We start from the raw sequence: 18,310 nt of genomic DNA, 5'->3' as shown, positions 1-18,310 counted from the left end.
CTGAGGCTGATGACGGGGAGTAGCTACCCCGCGGGGCTATATATACTGAGTTTTCCAGGGAGAGTATACTGCCCCCATCTCCGGCCGGTCGGAGTGAACCATGACGGGGGTAGGACTCAAGTCTGTCTCAAGCCTGTGAGTGCTTGGCTTGGCCGTCCAGAGTGGAGTCGCTAGAGCAGGGTTAGTAGCCCTGCTCGGAGGATGCCTCGTGAGTGACCCACAGGGAGCGCGTAATCTGCGTTTAAAATCCGCCGAGGTATTCTCACACTTCAGCCGCTCATGTCCCTGTTGCCCTCTTGTTGCTATTCAGTGACTGATTCCCGGGGGCCCAGTAATTGAGCTGGCGAAGTCTCCACCTGCAATTTTTACATGTATCTAATACATTGTCATCGGCAGGTGCCAAAGTTCCCGTAGTTTCCCCATTCCTAGTCCATTAGCATCCCATCATAATAGCCCAAGTAGTTTTCATCCACAGTTAGCAATGGTATAGCACAGAACCGGGGATTGTCTTTTTTTTAACGACGTCCACCGGGGATTGTCCTTGAGTTCATATTTCTATAGTGTATAAAGGGATAATCGTCGGTTTTGTGTCACCATACCTATTTCATAACATTCGTTTCTATACATTTCAAGTGTAGTATTGCTCTTGAAGTTCCGCATCAGGTGTTCCAGATCTTCGATGTATATACGTCAATAGAGAGTGCTTATTAGATTGAACCACTTTTGCAAAAACGTCATATCTTTATATGCTATAGTCTAGCTGGGCTCCTAGGGTTCCACATCAGGTGTTTTACATCTTCAATTTTTATAAGTCAACAGAGAGTGCTTATCAGATTGAACAACTTTTGCTAAAACGTCACACCTCTATATGCTATAGTCTAGCTGGGCCCCTGGAGTTCCACATCAGGTGTTTTAGATCTTCAATTTGTATAAGTCAATAGAAAGTGCTTATCAAGTTGAACAACTTTTGCTAAAACGTCATACCTGTATATGGTACAGAGAAGCTGGGCTCTTGGGGTTCCACATCAGGTGTTCCAGATCTTAAAATTTATTATCCCAGCTGAAAATGCTCATCGCATGAAACAATTTTTGCTATGGCACCATTTTGGTATCTCTTATAGTTTTGTTGGTCTGTTGGTGTTCTGCATCAGGTCTTCAAGTTTCGAAGATAAATTATAGCCTATATGTTGACCAGGCTTAATACTGATACAACAAAGAAAAAATCATTGAAATCCGTCTAGTAGTTCCGAAGATTAGCGTGTACAAACAAACAGACATACAGACATACAGACAGAATTTTTTTTTTTGGATTTGTGCTCCATTACTGTTTCTAAACCCCACCCAATTATTATTTTTTTAATATATTCAATGTACAGACACAGTTTTTTTACAGATTTATTATATGTATAGATAACACCTAAAATAAACGAGAATCTGTATCTTATTTTTTTGTAAAAAAGTCATCATGTTAATGTGGCGTTTTAAAACCTACGTCAATATTTTTTTGTTCAGCATGAAGACATTCCTTTGTTTTTGTTTAGGTCGAACAATGATCCTCACGACTCACTTCATGGACGAAGCCGATGTTCTGGGCGATCGCATAGCTATCATGTCCGGAGGAAGACTTCAGTGCGTAGGAACTCCTTACTTCCTTAAAAAACATTACGGCATTGGCTACAAAATTACCATTGTAAAAGGAGACAACTGTATCCCGGATGACATCACCAAATTTTTCAAAGTTTACGTACCTGACATCAAAGAAAATACTAATATAGGTGAGTTGGTTTAAGCGAGCGTCTATAATTCTATTTATTTAGCACTTCTAAAGAAGTCTATGATTCCGGTAACAGTAAATCACGTAATCCGTGACTTAAGTATCGGCTATTTTGTTTTAGCAATCAGAGTTCGTTGGCCGTTTTATGAATAACGACTTGTCAAGGTCGCGGTATATTGTTTATACTTTTAGATTTGAACCTAACCGGCAGCTCTTTTTTCAGGTTCCGAATTAACATATATCTTGCCAAGCGATAATGTCAGTAAATTCCCAGAAATGCTTAAAGAATTCGAGGCAAAAAAAGAAGCTTTGGGTGTTTCTAGCTATGGACTTTCTGTTACCAGTTTAGAAGAAGTTTTCATGAAGTATGTATTCCCACTTATTGCAATGATTTTAAGTAGGTACATGGACACATAATACAAACGTGTAAATATAATACCAACAGGGCAGGCGCAGAGGATGTAGAGAGTCCGTCAGCGAAATCGAATAACCATGGCAGCTCCAGAGCGTATAATGAGTGTGCCATAGCTCCTCTAGCCAATCACAACTGCGGTAAGTACGCGCATAAGAACATTTTCGTTCGTCAACTATTTTCTGGTCAGATTATAGAACACTTGTCTTATTTTCAGCGGACAACGAACCTATACAAAAAGTACGAGGCTACAGACTCCTCAGGAATCACATAAAAGCGATGTTTTTGAAACTCGCGTATAACTCAATGAGAAACAAATTGACTGCTTTAATACAGTTCGTGACGCCTATAATTAACATAACAATATCAGTGGTTATAGCGAGGTCTTGGAAGTTTTTGTCTCAACTGCCACCTCTGACGTTGAGTCTAGAGAGCGGTTTCGCGACGACGGAAACTTTGATGTCCCAAGCGAACGTAACGGATGGTAGCATTGAAGCTAAGGCAATGACGGCGTATAAGGATTACTTTAAAAAATCAACGTACCCTGGAATGACGTTTACAGATTTAGGCACCTCTAATTTGGGGAAATTTTATTTAAAACTGGTAAGTTCGATACAATCCACTTTATTATACAACGTGGTTTTAAAAAAGTACCAGCTTTAGTACCACTTTTAAACCACCGCCCCGAACAAAATCAGTGGACTAAAGCTATTACTAAAGCGGGTACGTCTTTAAATCCACGCTTTATAATAAGGTAGTGTCTTTCTTAATTTCAAAGTCTAAAGACAGTTATTTCGAACATCACTAACTTTTCTTTATACTTTTCTATGTCAGAGCGAAGCAGACCTCTCGAGAGTGAGAAACGAAATTCCTATAGGAGCTACTTTTGGGGCTCACAATATTACTGCCTGGTTCAGTAATTACGGGTACCACGACTCAGCTATATCACTCGCTCACGTCAACAACGCCATAATGGGGGCTTTGTCACCTGGAAGCACTCTGAAAGTTGTCAATCATCCATTGCCGTACTCTATTGAACATTTGGTAAGTCCAAAGATTTTTTTATGAAGTCCTACGAAGTTTTGTCCTGATTTATTTCCATGTTCACACGAATGTTATAAAAATCGCCCAATTGCATCGCTCAAATTGAAATGTATGTACTTACAATACAATGGTCCAATTGACCGTAATTAGGACGGTCTAATAAAACTGTACGACTCGATATACTCGGGGATCGTTCAAATAAATTGTATTGATTAGTCCTGTCGCCGCCTTACAAGCTAGAATGTAGTTCATCAACAATAATAATTCTGCCATGAATTATACAAATGAATACAATGAACATAATTTAAATAAAATTGTGAATAATGTAACAGGCTAGCAATTGTAACCAAACTGAAGGTATCTAGGGTGTAAAGACTGTAACAGTATGTTACCTACATTATGTGTATTAAACTCGTAAATATCGATAGGTTGAAATTATCTGTGGAGGCTTGTTGTTGGCAATTTAGTTTTATAATATGTTACTTATAATATTGTAATTAGTCCGTAAGCCTTCTCTAAGAATAAATAAATAAAATAATAATATGGAAGTTATAAGAATAAATAATAATTTTAGGTAAAAGTCATGGCGTCTGGAAGCAGTATGGGATTCCAATTTGCATTTAACATCGGTTTTTGTATGGCTTTTGTGACTGCATTCCTCGTACTTTTCGTCATTAAGGTAAGTAATATTGATTGTATACCTAACATGTAAGTAGGTAATTTAATTATTTCTACTTAAAACATTACCTATTAAAAAGGTCACGGTCTCGGTCGATGAATCATTTTACTTTGAAATTGTACAGCTGTTCTGAACGGTGATTATTTCCAAATGAAAATTATCAAACCTTTGTGTTGACCATGAATTCATAAAAAGAGGACAAATCAACAAACACGCTCACCTCATCCGTATTAGGTAGAGTAATGAAGGTGGCCTTCACACTGAGCCTAAATTGGATTAACGTCTACTTTAAGAAATCTTTACTTGTCTCCTAGATTGAAACATGCCATCTAAACACAAAGGCACCTTCCAACTTATTACCTTTTTATTTGTAGAATAAAAGGCGTAAACTCAAAAGTTCGTTTGTTTCCACGCATATTCGAAATAAGGGGTAGTGACATGGTTAACAAAGTTCTAAGAGTCTCCTAAGAGTTTTCTCTTCAGCCTAAAAAATTACACCCCTACCAAAAACATAAATTCACAGTAGCAATTTCCCAAAGTTAAACCTACAGGAACTCCACTATACATACGTAATATTAACAAATGATCGAAGAAATGTCTGTCATTGAACATCCTTGGGTTACGGGTAGTTGGAAGCCTGTAAGTCTAACCAAGGGATATTGGGTTGCCTGGGTAACTGGGTTGAGGAGGTCAGATAGGGCAGTCGCTCCTTCTAAAGCAGTGCTACAGAGCTGCCCGGATGCAGCTCTTAGACTTGAGACTTGAAGCCGACCCCAACATTATTAAGAAAAGGCTCGGAAGATAATGATGATCAAGAAATGTTTATTACCAGGAACGCATAAGTGGCGCGAAGCTTCTACAGCGAGTGTCGGGCGTTCGGCCGGCGGTGATGTGGGTGACGTCTCTCATATGGGACTGGATGTGGCTGTTCATGGTCTATCTCTGCATCGTGTTCACTCTGGCATGCTTTCAAGAGAGCACACTATCTACGCCTGCTGAATTAGGTTAGTCACATTGAAGATAATAATGGCGTCCACAGCTTATTTCGGCCACGGCGGCTGTTCTCGTATAAGGAGATCGTAGGAAAAATCAACCAGCTGCACGAGTATTTGCGCAGACACAGATTCACTTCCAATTCCTTTACTTTCATAGCCCCATGACACGACCGGAGAGAGATCAGGAACATTGCAGATACCGTTATAATATCGAGAGTTTTTTTTCAGAAGACGATTGTAGCAAGAAACTTAAAGCCATGTCACGTTAGGTATTAAAAGAATAATAATTTCTTTCAGGCCGAGTACTTCTAGTCTTAATGGTATTCTCAATAGCAACAATACCGCTTCACTACCTCGCATCATTCTATTTCGAGGCTGCCGCCACCGGCTTCTCGAAAATGTGCTTCATGAATATATTCACAGGTATTTACAACATTTAATAATAAACAAACAAGACATGAACAGCTTATTTAATTTAGTTCACATTAAAATGTCATATGACCAGTCTTGAAATTATTCATTCCTGTATTTTGGTAATGGCACTGTATTCACAAGCTCTATTAATTTGAAAGCGAATAATAAATTCATTGTTTTGTTTCATCAGGTTGCATGCCATTTTTAATCACCGAATTATTGAGATTACCAGAAGTAGGCAGTCCGTTTTACGCTCATCTGTTCGACTGGATTTTTTCTCCGTTGCCCATTTACTGCATCAGTAGAAGTTTCAGGTAAAAATTCAATATGTTTTTTTAATGTAATTCGTAATATATTGTTCTTATCTTGGAAACCTTTAACACAATCCAAGACCACGCCTAGTACACGCTAATTTGCTGCGCAAGCATTTCATTTACACGTTTTATGAAATATTCTGTAATAAAATGTTTCAATAATGCACGGTCACATCGCTTAGTCTTAATTCAGTTAAAAACCATGTAATCTTAAAAGACAGCGTACTCTAACAAAATTGTGAGGCAATATTCTGATTTATTATGTGATTTCGTTTATTTTGTACACAATACAAAAATAATCTCATAAAGCCTCCTTAAGGACTACAGGCAAAATTAATCCTCATTACTCAGGTTTGAATTCTCAATTCGAATTTTCTACACACAATGTACTTTCTACGTTACAAATATTTTCAAAAGCAGATGTACAATGACTGAATTTCTTAGGGACATGAGCGTGTCATCGTTCTCCATGCTGGCATGCGACGGGTTGTGCGATCAGCTGAACATTGACAACTGTACGCGGCACACCATCTGTCGACAACTCAACCTCTCCGTGTGTTGTAGTAAGTGAGTCTTGTGGGTGCGTGTTTTGTATCGTAGTTTGTACTCTTAGCTTTATATTTATTTCTCCGGCAAAATTTTAACACCTTATCATACAGTGTGGTTTAAAAAGTACCGGGTTTAGTACTAAGTTTAGACCTTCAATTTTGCTTGAGACGATGGTTTATACTTAGTACTAAAGCAGGTTCTTTCTTAGGACCACGTTTTATAATGAGGTGGATTAGGTCTCCATATTTTGTCTTTGTTTTATGTTGTGTCTGTTATTTGAATTTGACACATAAACTATTCATTCTAATTTATTGTATTCAACAGTGCAGTCTAAGGGACGCAGATTTAAAAAAAAGCTTGTAAAAATAATATTAGTTATTAAAGCTAAGCTGTTATTATTTTTTATAAATGGCAACTTCATTTATTTAAATCGTGCTTTAGGTGTTACCTTATTAGCATAAGTAAGCCATTTAATTAATTTAAATACACATTAAAATGTCATTCATATTCCCCCAGTCGATGACAACCCGTACATGCAGTGGGATGAGCCCGGCATCGGAAGATATCTGTTCATGATGAGCATGGTCGGAATAATATCCTTCACATTACTGCTCATTAAGGAATATGAGCTTTTAAATAAGGTACGTTAACAACACTTTTGTCTATGGTCAGTGACTTACAAAGGTTGCAACATTACAGATTTTCAAAATTATTCCAATTTCAAAATTTATATTATGTAAAAATATGTATTTATCTTTTTTTTTCATTTATTAGGTGTTCTACTCCTCGAGTAACCAGCCAACGCCGCCTATTTTAGAAGAAGACAGTGATGTGTCCACAGAACGGTCCGCGGTCCAAGAAATGACCAGAGCGCAAATATCACAGCAAAGCCTCGTTTGTAGAGACCTCACTAAATTCTACAAGCAGTTCCTCGCTGTCAATAGACTTACGTTTGGTAAGTAGGAAATTTAGGATACAAAACCTCATATTTTTACTTTGCTAACAATTTTTTTATCGATTTATCTGTTCTTAGGTAAAACTGTCATTTACCTACAAAATAAATGTTTTGCTGTTACTTTTTATCGTCCCACTGCTGGGCACAGACCTCCTCTCACACAGAGAAGGATTGAGTACATGTTTTCCTATCGTAATTAATCTCGATACTCGTTCGATATACCAAATGTATCTTAATAACTATTATGTGAGTGATTTTTGGCTGCCAAAGAAGCTTCATGAAATGGATGTCAAAGTTGCCTTACAGAACATACAGACCTGAGGGTATAAAGTGTCCATGTGCTACATTATTCTCCCTTTAAGCAATTAACTATGTATAATGTAATTTTCACAGCGGTGCACAAAGGCGAGTGTTTCGGCCTACTAGGCATCAACGGTGCAGGAAAGACGTCCACGTTCCGCATGTTGACGGGCGACGCGCACATATCGGGCGGCGACGCTTTCGTACATGGAATGTCTTTAAAGACGCACCTGCAAGATGTGTATAGGCATATAGGTAGGTAAACATTGTTTTATTTTTTCGTTAATAAATCGGTGGTTTCAACATCCTTTGGATGGTTTTTTTTATAACGTGAACCTAAAAAAGGAATCCTTTCCTTTTCCTTTATGAATGGAATTTTGGTTATCATGCACCCCACAATCTGATCGATCGACCATAACGTTAAATAACGCTTGGCGTGGTCGCTCCGTGGGGCCACCTTGTCAAGTTCCCTGGTAACTGCGTTGAAGCAGTTAGATGGGTAGTCGTTTCCCTGATTGTTGTGTCTTTAATCATAATCAATTACCTATTATCTCCTATTACTTTAAAGTAAATTTCCCTGTTGTAGGCTATTGTCCGCAATTCGACGCCCTATTCGAGAACTTGACGGGTCGCGAGACGCTGCGTATCTTCTGTCTGCTGCGCGGAATACCGGTCGACGTGGGCAATGCGAGGGCGCTTCACCTCGCTACCACGCTTGGTTTCTTGAGGCACTATGATAAAAAGGTAATTAATAAGAAAACTATTAACAAAAAATAGCTAATTAAATTTATAACGGCCTAAATAAAGCCCAAATCTAGGCTGGGCCAGGACAGAACAATCTAGGCAAAAATGACGTATGCAAGTCATATCGACGTCGAGAGCAGATGTTCAACAAATAATTAATATCGTGCTTAAACTTACAGGTTTATGAATGTAGCGGTGGAACTAAAAGAAAAATTAGTACCGCTGTGTCTTTACTCGGAGATTCGTCTTTGGTGTTCCTTGACGAGCCGACTACAGGTAAAGTTAACAAAACAGTAGTTTATGTAATGTTACATAGCAAGTCTCAATATAACTTGAAATATCTATTCAAATATTTTTTACGCATTTCGAAATGTGAAAGTTCTGACTAGGTTATAAATAAATAGATACCTACGTACACTTCATTAGGAACACCACTTTAACATTTTTATTTTAAATAAATTAAGCAGATGACAACGGGTGGTCTTATAATTGAGGCGAGAAGGTATCTCTTTCGCACAGACTTTTCACTTAATCGCTCATAATGAATCTTTGAAAAACTACTAGCAATGTCTACAATACACAATAACATTACCAGGCATGGATCCAGCATCAAAGCGTCTGGTCTGGTCGTGTATCAGCGAGGCAGTGATGGCGGGTCGCAGCATAGTGCTGACGTCACACAGCATGGAGGAATGCGAAGCGCTCTGTTCGAGACTGACCGTCATGGTCAACGGACGTCTGTATTGCTTGGGACCTCTGCAGCATTTGAAGAATAAATTCTCGCAAGGTATGTGTCAATTCATTGAGAAACTTTTTTGGCAGGCCAGTAAAGTGAAGATGAGCTTAAAACTTTATCAAATGGTGTAAACTTCCCAAGAAAGAGGAGGTTCTGAATTCCAATGTTTTTTATTTTATATTCTCCTTTTCAGTATTTTATTAAGTCGTTTTTTCAATTAAGTTTTTGCTTTAAAGTAAAGCTACCTATTTATTGATAAAACAACATATAAAGTTCTTCTTGATTTTTTTTCAGGTTATACCTTAATAGTTAAAAGCAAATCCGGGCCAGACAGAGATGCCGATGTAGCCAGGATAGACAGTTATATTACTGAAAAATTCCGTGAATCCAAACTTATGTGAGTATTTCTCTCTGTTATTTTATATGAATTACTTGACGTATTTCTTACTCTTCATATTGAAGAATCGAGTTAGTCCTGAATAAAAGTACCTATTCCTTCTATAAAGTATAGTAGTTGCTTATAGAGTAATTTATGTATATATATTTTTTTTGCTGAACTCATTGTCAGCATAATTATGATCTAAACGTAAAAAACGAAAATATTGAAATCTACACATAAAAATGCGGTAAATAAGCTTAAATTATTTTTGCAGTGAATCCTACCTGGGCATCAGCACATACTACATCAACGACACGGGTTTGCCCTGGTGGAGTGTTTTCGACGTGATGGAGGAAGCTCGCAGGCAGTTCCCTATAGAAGACTACTCCGTATCCCAGACCACGCTAGAGCAAGTGTTCCTACAGTTCACGAGGTTGCAAGGTAACGAGACTGAAGCCTAAACACCAATAAGTAGTTTGATGTTCATTTACTTATAGTCTACGTGCATCGGAACACCACTGTTCTGCGAAGATCCTTTTCGATAGTACAACAAAACTTTAGAATCTGTGTCGTATTTCTACGAAATCAGGTTGAAATTCCTTTGTCAAAAAATTGTGTGTTATGTCGTCACGATGTGCGTAGGCTAATAAGCGTCAGGGTAATACATGAAACAGTTGAATAAATGTTCTTAACGGCTATAGGTTCGATGGAACAGTTTTCTTCAGCAAAGTTTCAAAATATAGTACAATTATTTTATTTTTCAAAGTCACATCTGAAACTTGTCTCAATATAAATAGTTATTATTAATATACTCAACAATACCGTATTTTTCTGTCGTTAAATATAACAATCCAAGCGGTACAATATCCAAAGATAATCCTCGTTACTTGGAGTTCGTCAGTCTCAATTTAGTACTTAAAAATAATTAGATCTATTAAAGTAAGAAAATAAAGCAAGCAATTTGAATGTTCAATATTTTATATGTGAAATTAAATAAGTCATTCGCGCTCATGGTTTCACCCGCCCCTGGAGGGAACAATTTTCCCAAAACATTAAAAAGTACATAATATGTAATTCTGATATAAGCTGTATTACTACCAAGTTTCATCAATATCCAGAAGTTTTCGGGTGAAGGAGCAACAAATATACACACATACATCCAAAAATTTCTAATATTATTAGGATAAATACATAAATGTTAAAATAATGCGTACTGCAACTGTATTGTTAAATGTTGTTGTTGATGTGTCTGACTGTATACTGAATTATATTTACATAATATTTATGTCTATACTATACTATGCACAGCGGAAAAGTTCAACTTATAGATATTATATAATAGATCTTTTATAAAGTTCATAAAATAGTGATTAGTAAAATATTTAGTTACATAACGTTATTTTACGCCATTCCGTTATTATTTTTAAATAGTGCCGATAGATCTGAATGCAGTATACAACGTATAATCTCAAGATGTATGACATCGAGAAAGGTTTACAATTAATTATTTATTTTAAGGTAATATTAAATTCTTTTTTGTAATATACCCACCATAGTACATTTTTACATTGAAGATACCTGAAAGCTTTGAGAAAGATATAAACAAAGAAGAACTTATTGATATTCAGGTATTTCTCAGGACTATTTTTGAATTCAGGATAAGTACATCAATATGCTTTGTATCTTTGACTAATATAAATCTCCATGATTAAAAAAATAAAACTATGATCTACTAGCATTATTCGAATACTTTCCTTTTCAAAAATAATGTTATGATAAAAAATCTAAAATGTATTTGTGTATTTTGTTTTTTAGTTAATGTAAATTTCAGTATTTATAATACCCTATTTCTGTATCTATGTACTTACTTTTAGTGAGATAATTCAATGGTGCTTGTCCTTCTTTTAAGAAAATAAATGTGGTCGAGTAATTGTCATTATATTATGGAAAAAATGCTTAAAGATCTGAAAACCGGTAGGTTGGTTTTTCATTAGTGGCAAGTCGCTTTTTGTATAATATTGGTAATCCGAAAAATCCAGGTTAAAGAAAATTAAACAATATAAGTAATAGAATCTATTTTCGAATCCTATGTATTGTGGTTTGTTGTCAATAGATTATTGAAAGTTTATCTAATTGAGCTTGTAAGAGATCTTCAACTAGGAAACATCTTGCCATTTATTTAATTTACCACATAAGTAGAAAAATATTAAATATTTATTGTTATTTGCAATCTCAAAGAATGGACGGCCTACAAACAGTAAGATAACTTATTGTGGGTAGAGATTATAGTACAAAGTTATGTAGTACAGACACCAGCACATCAAGCTACTACAATCTGTCAGACTTCGTTGATCGATTAAAAACTTTACCTCTGAAGTATAAGGTTCAATTTTGAAAAAAATACAGATTGAAGGAGTCTGATGTGCTGGCGTATGTACACTTACATAAAATCGCAGTTTATGAATATATCCACAAAAAATTAACTCTGTTCTATTATATGAAGTATTGTTGTGTTAATTTTACTGTCCAACAACGGTTATAACAAATGAATAACGCAAAAGTTATGCTTATTTTGTTGTGCACAAGTTATAAAACTGAGTAGACTTTTTTTAATCTGAAAGTAATGTCTAAAGTTAATTTCAGACAAGTCGGTAAACTATTAAAAAAAGGTTGCTGTAGGTAAATTCGATTTAATTCTTCTTTGAAAAAAGCTTTGCGTTAATAGTCATTACAATACTGACATTTATTATGTGGGTATGAGCGAGCAACGCAATTGTTAATAACTGTCTATAAAACAGTATTGATGAAAATGAATTTGTGTGATATGATTTGTGATTTATTATTATTTTAAAAGTGTTATTGCTATTAAAATATATATATTTATTTATAAAATGTGCCCCATGCTACCAATATAGCAGATGCCATGTACAGTAAGTTCGGGCTAATAAAATGAATTATTGCATTAGTACAAGTTCCTTTGAAAATGCAGTATTACAAGCCAATCTCTTTTACGATAAATAGTGAATGTAGAACTCATAATGCCTCTGTCAATTGCTACTTTATTATTACGCTTCAACAGTACTTATACAACTTATAATTTATTGCAACTATTTGGCTTTAATGTATTGCTTATAACCTCTCAATGTTTTGTATGTTATTTCATAAGGACGGTGTTTGTATTGTGTAGTGTTTATAGACAATTTTTTAATAAAACTAAGAATATTTTATCACAATTTATTTGATTTCAGATTATAAATTATATGTCAGGTCGAAAAAAATCACAATATAAAATAAACATCTATTATAAAACGTTTGATGCCAAAATGTTATAGGTAAACCATTCATAATGTAAGGCATTCATAATATTATCTCGAAAGTATAATCAATCTTAAATTAAATCATTAAAAATACTATAAAAAGGTACACAGCACACAAAACAAAATAATTCTAAATTGTCTTTAGCCCATTTGGTATCAAAGTAAAAAATATTTGGTATAATCATGGATAAATCCTTAAAAACAAAAACACGCATGCAAAGCGCTTGAGCATGTGTTTATTTTATTTATTCTATAAATTGTCTAAAATTGTATATCGGGTGTGTCGTTCATAATCACATTAAATGAAATGCGGTAATATACTGGTTAATATATGCCGATTAACACAAAGAAAAAAGAAAAATACGTAAAAATAAAAAAAACGAATTTTTCAAACAAAGTAAATAGAATATAAATGTGCGAAAATTAGAACACCATAGGTATAAAAGTCAGTCATTACAAACAACTGAAATTCTCCCTTGAAAACTGACAGCTGTCAACTGATCAAAACATTCGATACTCCTAACTTTATCTCTGCTTTACACATGATGTTGTCAATTATAAAAACGAAAAATGACTCCTGCGGCTAAACCACTAAATGGATTAGGTTTTTTTTTTTTTACAATTTGCCGTAGAATATCATAAAGCATATGCGATAGGATTTAATGTGATTGTGAACGACACACCCGTTATAAATAACATTCATTATTTACAAGTTTATATTTACAGTTTAATTAATATCTTAAACCTAATGAAATACTACCTACCAATTTTTCTATCTACTAAAATTTCTTCAAATAGATTGTCACTTACGTATGCACAACATTGGTCAACCATTGAAAGGATACTTTCATTATTTGACCTTAACTATGACCAAACCATTGATTTTTTGTTTGATGATACAAAGATTCAAAAATTCAGGTCTCATTTCAAGAGTTTTATAGTCAAAGTTCTTTCGAACAAAACGTACTAAGTATATTCAACGAATACTGTATGGCAAATACTTTTTCGATCCTATTTGTTAGTCATGCTAAGGATATTTCGCAGTTTTTTATACTGATAAGGTAATCTCTGTTTAGAAGTACTTTTGTACCTACATATATTAGATACCGTTAGAATTAATCAGCGCTAATACGATTTATTTGATATCCTATCTAAAATAAATAGGTTATCTATGGCACCTATTTACGGATAATAAATAAACCCCGACATGAAACAGAAGGAAATAATAAAACAATCTATGCATTAAATTCATCTTATCCGTTAAGAGGCTACCTACACATTGATCTACCCGCCATGTGACGCCTTTTTACGATTTAAGAACAATAATTTAAAAGCTTATTAAATATAGTATATATGGTCTTTGGTCATGGTATGTTGGTATATATTAGCTTGTCTATCATTAAAAAAAATCACATAAAATAAAATGGTATGAATTATGGATTTTTGGAATTAACTCTCTCGAATAAGTTCCTTCTGACCATTGCACGTAGTTATTTAACTAAAAAGAATCATTCCAATAACATTATTGTTTACCGCTACTTATCCAACTGTTATAACGTCGTTCCTTCTTCTCTTTGGTATTTGGTGAACTGCAAGAATATTTGTTCGAGGGTAGTCTGCGATATGCTGTAGTCCTCAATTTGTAAGATCTGTTTGGCCCGCTCCATGATACCAAACATTCGTGACCATGCCATGCTACGGTCAGGCAAGTAGTAAGTTAGAAGACCGTGATACTCTTCCCTGAAAAATAGAATTATCTATAAAGAGCAGCCAATTACCCCATTATAGCACACCACTGCTGGAATTCTAATTGAAACGATAGTGATAAATTCAGTTTTTAAGTTCAAATTCTATGCTCCAGAACTTGAAATAGATATTGTTACTTACATTATCTTTGGACTTTCAAAGTTCTCAGAGACGTATAGTTTGACACTATCTACTACGCTGGTAGTGCTGTTTACTGACTGCGTGTCACCTTCACTGTCGTCAGTTTTCATTTTAATGATTAAAGTAAAGCCTGAAACAAATTAAAGTTATTTATCAATAAGCCGTCAGCGCGCCCTCTCCGGGTTGACTGGGAGAATGTGTGACCATCTTTTAACGACAGGAAGTTCCTGCTTGACTAGGAAAGCGCACTAAACCTGGCACAGGGTGTCATTTGTAAATCAACGACTAGTATACCATCAAACTTACAAGGGGTTTTCTTATTATTTCTATTTCTTTCAGGCCTATGTAAAACACTGGTAGATTCTTAGTGGCCTGCTCTACATTCGGTTTTTCCTATAGAATTGTTACTTTACCTTGAGAAAATTTGTTCTTGAGATGTTGTGGCGTTCCCAAACACTGGAAGCGACCATTGACCATGATGGTCAGTCGCGAACACAACGCCTCGCACTCCTCCATACTGTGTGACGTCAGCACCACGCCGCGACCTGCGCGCTGCACGCCGCGGGTAGCGCGCCATACCTGAACAATTTAAATACGTTGGATTCTATATTGCTGAATGTTAAGGACCAAAAAAAAACCTAAATCTAGTATCCTTAAGAGCCCTGCCTCATTAGGACGCCAATGGCGACGTCGCCGGCTACGTATCCAAGCAGTTAGTATTGAAATGTATGGAACCTAACTCACTTGGCGACGGTTTGGCAACGTCGCCAAATTGGAGGCGTGGCCACGAGCTACCGTTGCCTACGTGGCTCCTGGCTACCGTGGCAGCTGGTTGGCGATGTAGCCATGGCGTCTTAGTGAGGCAGAGCTCTAAGACCACTTGAGGGCATGCGCTATCCTATCGAAAGATGGCTTGAGTCTACTTGTTCTGGTTTTCGCTAATTAGATTGAAGTACTCACGTGGCGTTTAGCGGCGGGATCGACTCCAGTTGTAGGCTCATCAACAAACACAAGCCGTGTTCGTCCCATGAATGCTATCGCCGTGTTAAGCTTGCGTTTCGTGCCGCCTGAATACTGATGCACCTGAAAAATTTAGTACAAAATAAACGTTATGACAACTACAATACAGTAAGTAGGTAGTCCTATACATATATTAAAAGAAATAAAAGATTACCCTTTTATCGAGATGTTTGAAGAAGCCAAGCGCATGTGCGAGTGTTTCAGCTGAGGGCGCCGCAGTGCGCAAACGCAAGCCGCGCATCAACGCAAACATGTGGAGTGTCTGGCGACCCGTCAGCTCACCAAATAATGCATCAAATTGCGGACAATATCCTGCAATGTAAATTAGTTAACATGAATATACGTGGTTACACGTAGCTACTTTCATTAAATAGATTTAAAAAAATAATAAGTAAAGCCTTAAAAAGAGTTTTAATATGAAAATTCTAAGATATTTTTTGGCTACTGACCAATATTCTCATGTACTCTATCAAGATTCCTCTGCACCGAGTGCCCGGAGACATACGCCTCGCCGCTTGAAATGGACTCATCACCCATCAGCATCTTGAAGGTGGTCGTTTTTCCGGCACCATTCACACCCAATAGACCGAAGCATTCGCCGTCGTTCACACCTTGATGAATAATGGAAAAGTTAATTTAAAATCCGGACATAAATGTACCTTCAAATTATCTTTTTAAATGCGAAGTTGACTCACTAAACGAGACTTGGTCTACGGCGAGATGTTTCCCGTAGTACTTGGAAAGGTCGTGAGCGAGCAGCGCATGTTCGGTGCGTCGTGTCGGTGGCACCTGGCGCGCGCGCCTCGCCTCTGTCATCACGTCCTCGTCCAACGTGCTCTCGTCTATTGGAGGAGGAGTCTTCTTGAATGTGAACACCTACGACAAATCGACACCAAACTTCACAAACATCTATCGAACTTTGGCGAAAAGTCTATCAAACATATGTCTAGACCAGAAATCTGACAAAAAGTGGTAACAGTTTTAATTTTAGAAAATACCTCAATGGACTAATAATTTTTATTGATGTTAATAAAGGGCTATAATTACCTTTTGCACCACTCTATATTCAATGGTCATAAGCAGCAACCAGAACATTAGGCAGGAGAAGCACATACTGAGCAAGTACCTCAAGACGCCTGGTTCCTCCCAATCGAAGTATGGATTTTCACGAACTGCAAGGAGAAATCGAAAAATTAATTGATGATATACCTAATCATCTCAATAATTTCATATTTATGGAAGCTATGCCACTTACCGCAGCAGTCACTGTGGAATTCGCACATGCTTGCCATGTTGCACTCTAGATTCGGGTATACTGCTTGCAAGTACTCACAGGCTTGTAAGCAAGTGTACTCCCGTAGGCCGACTTGATTCAAAAACCTGGAAATCGAAATTGCACGGTTTGACATCACCACCAAAATTTAAAATATAATGTGTGATTACTTTAAATTTATAAGGTTTAGAACTTAGGATTTTGGGCTTGTTGAAACGAGTACCAACCTGATAGATGTGACAAGGCTGTAAAGCGGGTAGAACTGCAGTAAGTAGTCAAGAATGTGGGCGGCTTGCTCCGTGTCCAGCATAGGAGAAGATAGTGCCTCCACCACCTGCGCACCCATCATGCCTGAAGAATACAAGACAAATGAATTTTCAGATACCTACCGGATCTAGGAATAACGCGGTCGTTACAAAAAGGGGAAAAGAAAGCAAAGACTCATTATGGGTGACTCTGAAACGAATCTAAGTATATGATACTAATACTCATCTACTTGTGCCCTTTTAGCTATCCTACAACTTACCGAAAAGCACGTTGAGGAAGTAGAAACCCACGAAGCCGACAGCTGGTCCCTTGAACTTAAGCGACAGAAGGTACACTAATGGCAACATCGCTGCACCGTATACCATGACGCACAGAAACATTCGGCCTGAAAAAAAAATTGCAATTATTAATTAGTACCAGCCTATAAAGGTACAAGTCACATTTAATTAGTTTCTTTTAAACATCATTTAGAAGGGCTGGTACTAGGAAATACCATATTACCTAATTCATGCACGGTCGATAACCCGATGACATCAAAAGCGACGCACGAGATGACGATGGAAACACAAGTGATGAGGAACCAAAACCAATTGAAGATCGCTGCGCCGCCCCACAGCACAGCAGGCGCCACGCCTGCTGCATTTTGTAGAAGTTTAGCCCCCGACATACGTTCCTGCGAAAATCAGAAGCGAACTGTTATAACCTGAAGAAGTCACAAAACTTTGGAAATACCAGGTAAATAAGAACAGAAAAACTTTCAGCGGTTAAATAATGTTCTCACCTTGATATAAAACATGATGAAAACCGCACTAACAATGCTCACACTACTGCCGATGCCAGACGACAATTGCATGGACAACATAGCTATCATAGTCTGCACGTCACTCTGAAAACATTCATTGGAGACATTAGTAATTAATTCTAGCTACTAAGCTGAGGGAATAGTATAAAAAGATTTTTCAAGAGAATTTACAAGGATCCTGTAAAACTTACCTGATCTATGTAAGAAGCTTCCAACGGATGATTATATACATTGAGTACTGCATCCGAGTTTTTAGATCTGAGAATAGCTGAGTGGATTGCCGCAAGCGATGTAGCAACATCGTGGTAGCCGAAATTACTGAACCAGGCGGTAGCTGAGTCGTCGTCAAATGTGGAGCCTATCAGCAAGCGGTGCCGCAGCGAACCCATCACAACGGGATCATTTGTCTGTGTAAGCAAAAAAACTCTTATTAGCAAGTACCTACAAGT

The 18,310-nt window shown here is 36.8% G+C and overlaps 2 protein-coding genes across 2 annotated transcripts in view; one reads left to right on the top strand and one right to left on the bottom strand.

Moving 5' to 3' along the window:
- LOC110376003 (phospholipid-transporting ATPase ABCA1) overlaps positions 1-12,522 on the top strand; it is a 23,540-nt gene extending 11,018 nt beyond the window's left edge. The window contains exons 14-31 of the mRNA XM_064038717.1: positions 1,542-1,775; positions 1,998-2,139; positions 2,220-2,326; positions 2,404-2,789; positions 3,021-3,230; positions 3,805-3,909; positions 4,742-4,913; positions 5,202-5,327; positions 5,509-5,632; positions 6,077-6,195; positions 6,698-6,822; positions 6,956-7,136; positions 7,530-7,691; positions 8,023-8,180; positions 8,360-8,456; positions 8,776-8,967; positions 9,211-9,313; positions 9,570-12,522. Of these exons, the coding sequence (XP_063894787.1) occupies positions 1,542-1,775; positions 1,998-2,139; positions 2,220-2,326; positions 2,404-2,789; positions 3,021-3,230; positions 3,805-3,909; positions 4,742-4,913; positions 5,202-5,327; positions 5,509-5,632; positions 6,077-6,195; positions 6,698-6,822; positions 6,956-7,136; positions 7,530-7,691; positions 8,023-8,180; positions 8,360-8,456; positions 8,776-8,967; positions 9,211-9,313; positions 9,570-9,756 (2,930 nt within the window). The 3' untranslated portion in view covers positions 9,757-12,522. The remainder of the gene's footprint in view (positions 1-1,541; positions 1,776-1,997; positions 2,140-2,219; positions 2,327-2,403; positions 2,790-3,020; positions 3,231-3,804; positions 3,910-4,741; positions 4,914-5,201; positions 5,328-5,508; positions 5,633-6,076; positions 6,196-6,697; positions 6,823-6,955; positions 7,137-7,529; positions 7,692-8,022; positions 8,181-8,359; positions 8,457-8,775; positions 8,968-9,210; positions 9,314-9,569) is intronic.
- LOC110375993 (phospholipid-transporting ATPase ABCA3) overlaps positions 12,149-18,310 on the bottom strand; it is a 25,577-nt gene continuing 19,415 nt past the window's right edge. Inside the window, exons 19-32 of the mRNA XM_021334313.3 lie at positions 18,053-18,268; positions 17,841-17,945; positions 17,561-17,732; positions 17,319-17,444; positions 17,020-17,143; positions 16,775-16,899; positions 16,567-16,691; positions 16,215-16,395; positions 15,969-16,130; positions 15,674-15,831; positions 15,460-15,582; positions 14,913-15,078; positions 14,500-14,629; positions 12,149-14,352 (exon numbers count right to left, since the gene is read on the bottom strand). Of these exons, the coding sequence (XP_021189988.3) occupies positions 14,163-14,352; positions 14,500-14,629; positions 14,913-15,078; positions 15,460-15,582; positions 15,674-15,831; positions 15,969-16,130; positions 16,215-16,395; positions 16,567-16,691; positions 16,775-16,899; positions 17,020-17,143; positions 17,319-17,444; positions 17,561-17,732; positions 17,841-17,945; positions 18,053-18,268 (2,103 nt within the window). The 3' untranslated portion in view covers positions 12,149-14,162. The remainder of the gene's footprint in view (positions 14,353-14,499; positions 14,630-14,912; positions 15,079-15,459; positions 15,583-15,673; positions 15,832-15,968; positions 16,131-16,214; positions 16,396-16,566; positions 16,692-16,774; positions 16,900-17,019; positions 17,144-17,318; positions 17,445-17,560; positions 17,733-17,840; positions 17,946-18,052; positions 18,269-18,310) is intronic.

This window comes from Helicoverpa armigera, chromosome 2 (genome assembly GCF_030705265.1).
Source record: "Helicoverpa armigera isolate CAAS_96S chromosome 2, ASM3070526v1, whole genome shotgun sequence".
Taxonomy (NCBI): Eukaryota; Metazoa; Arthropoda; class Insecta; order Lepidoptera; family Noctuidae; genus Helicoverpa; species Helicoverpa armigera.
This window is presented reverse-complemented; position numbering and strand designations above follow the sequence as displayed.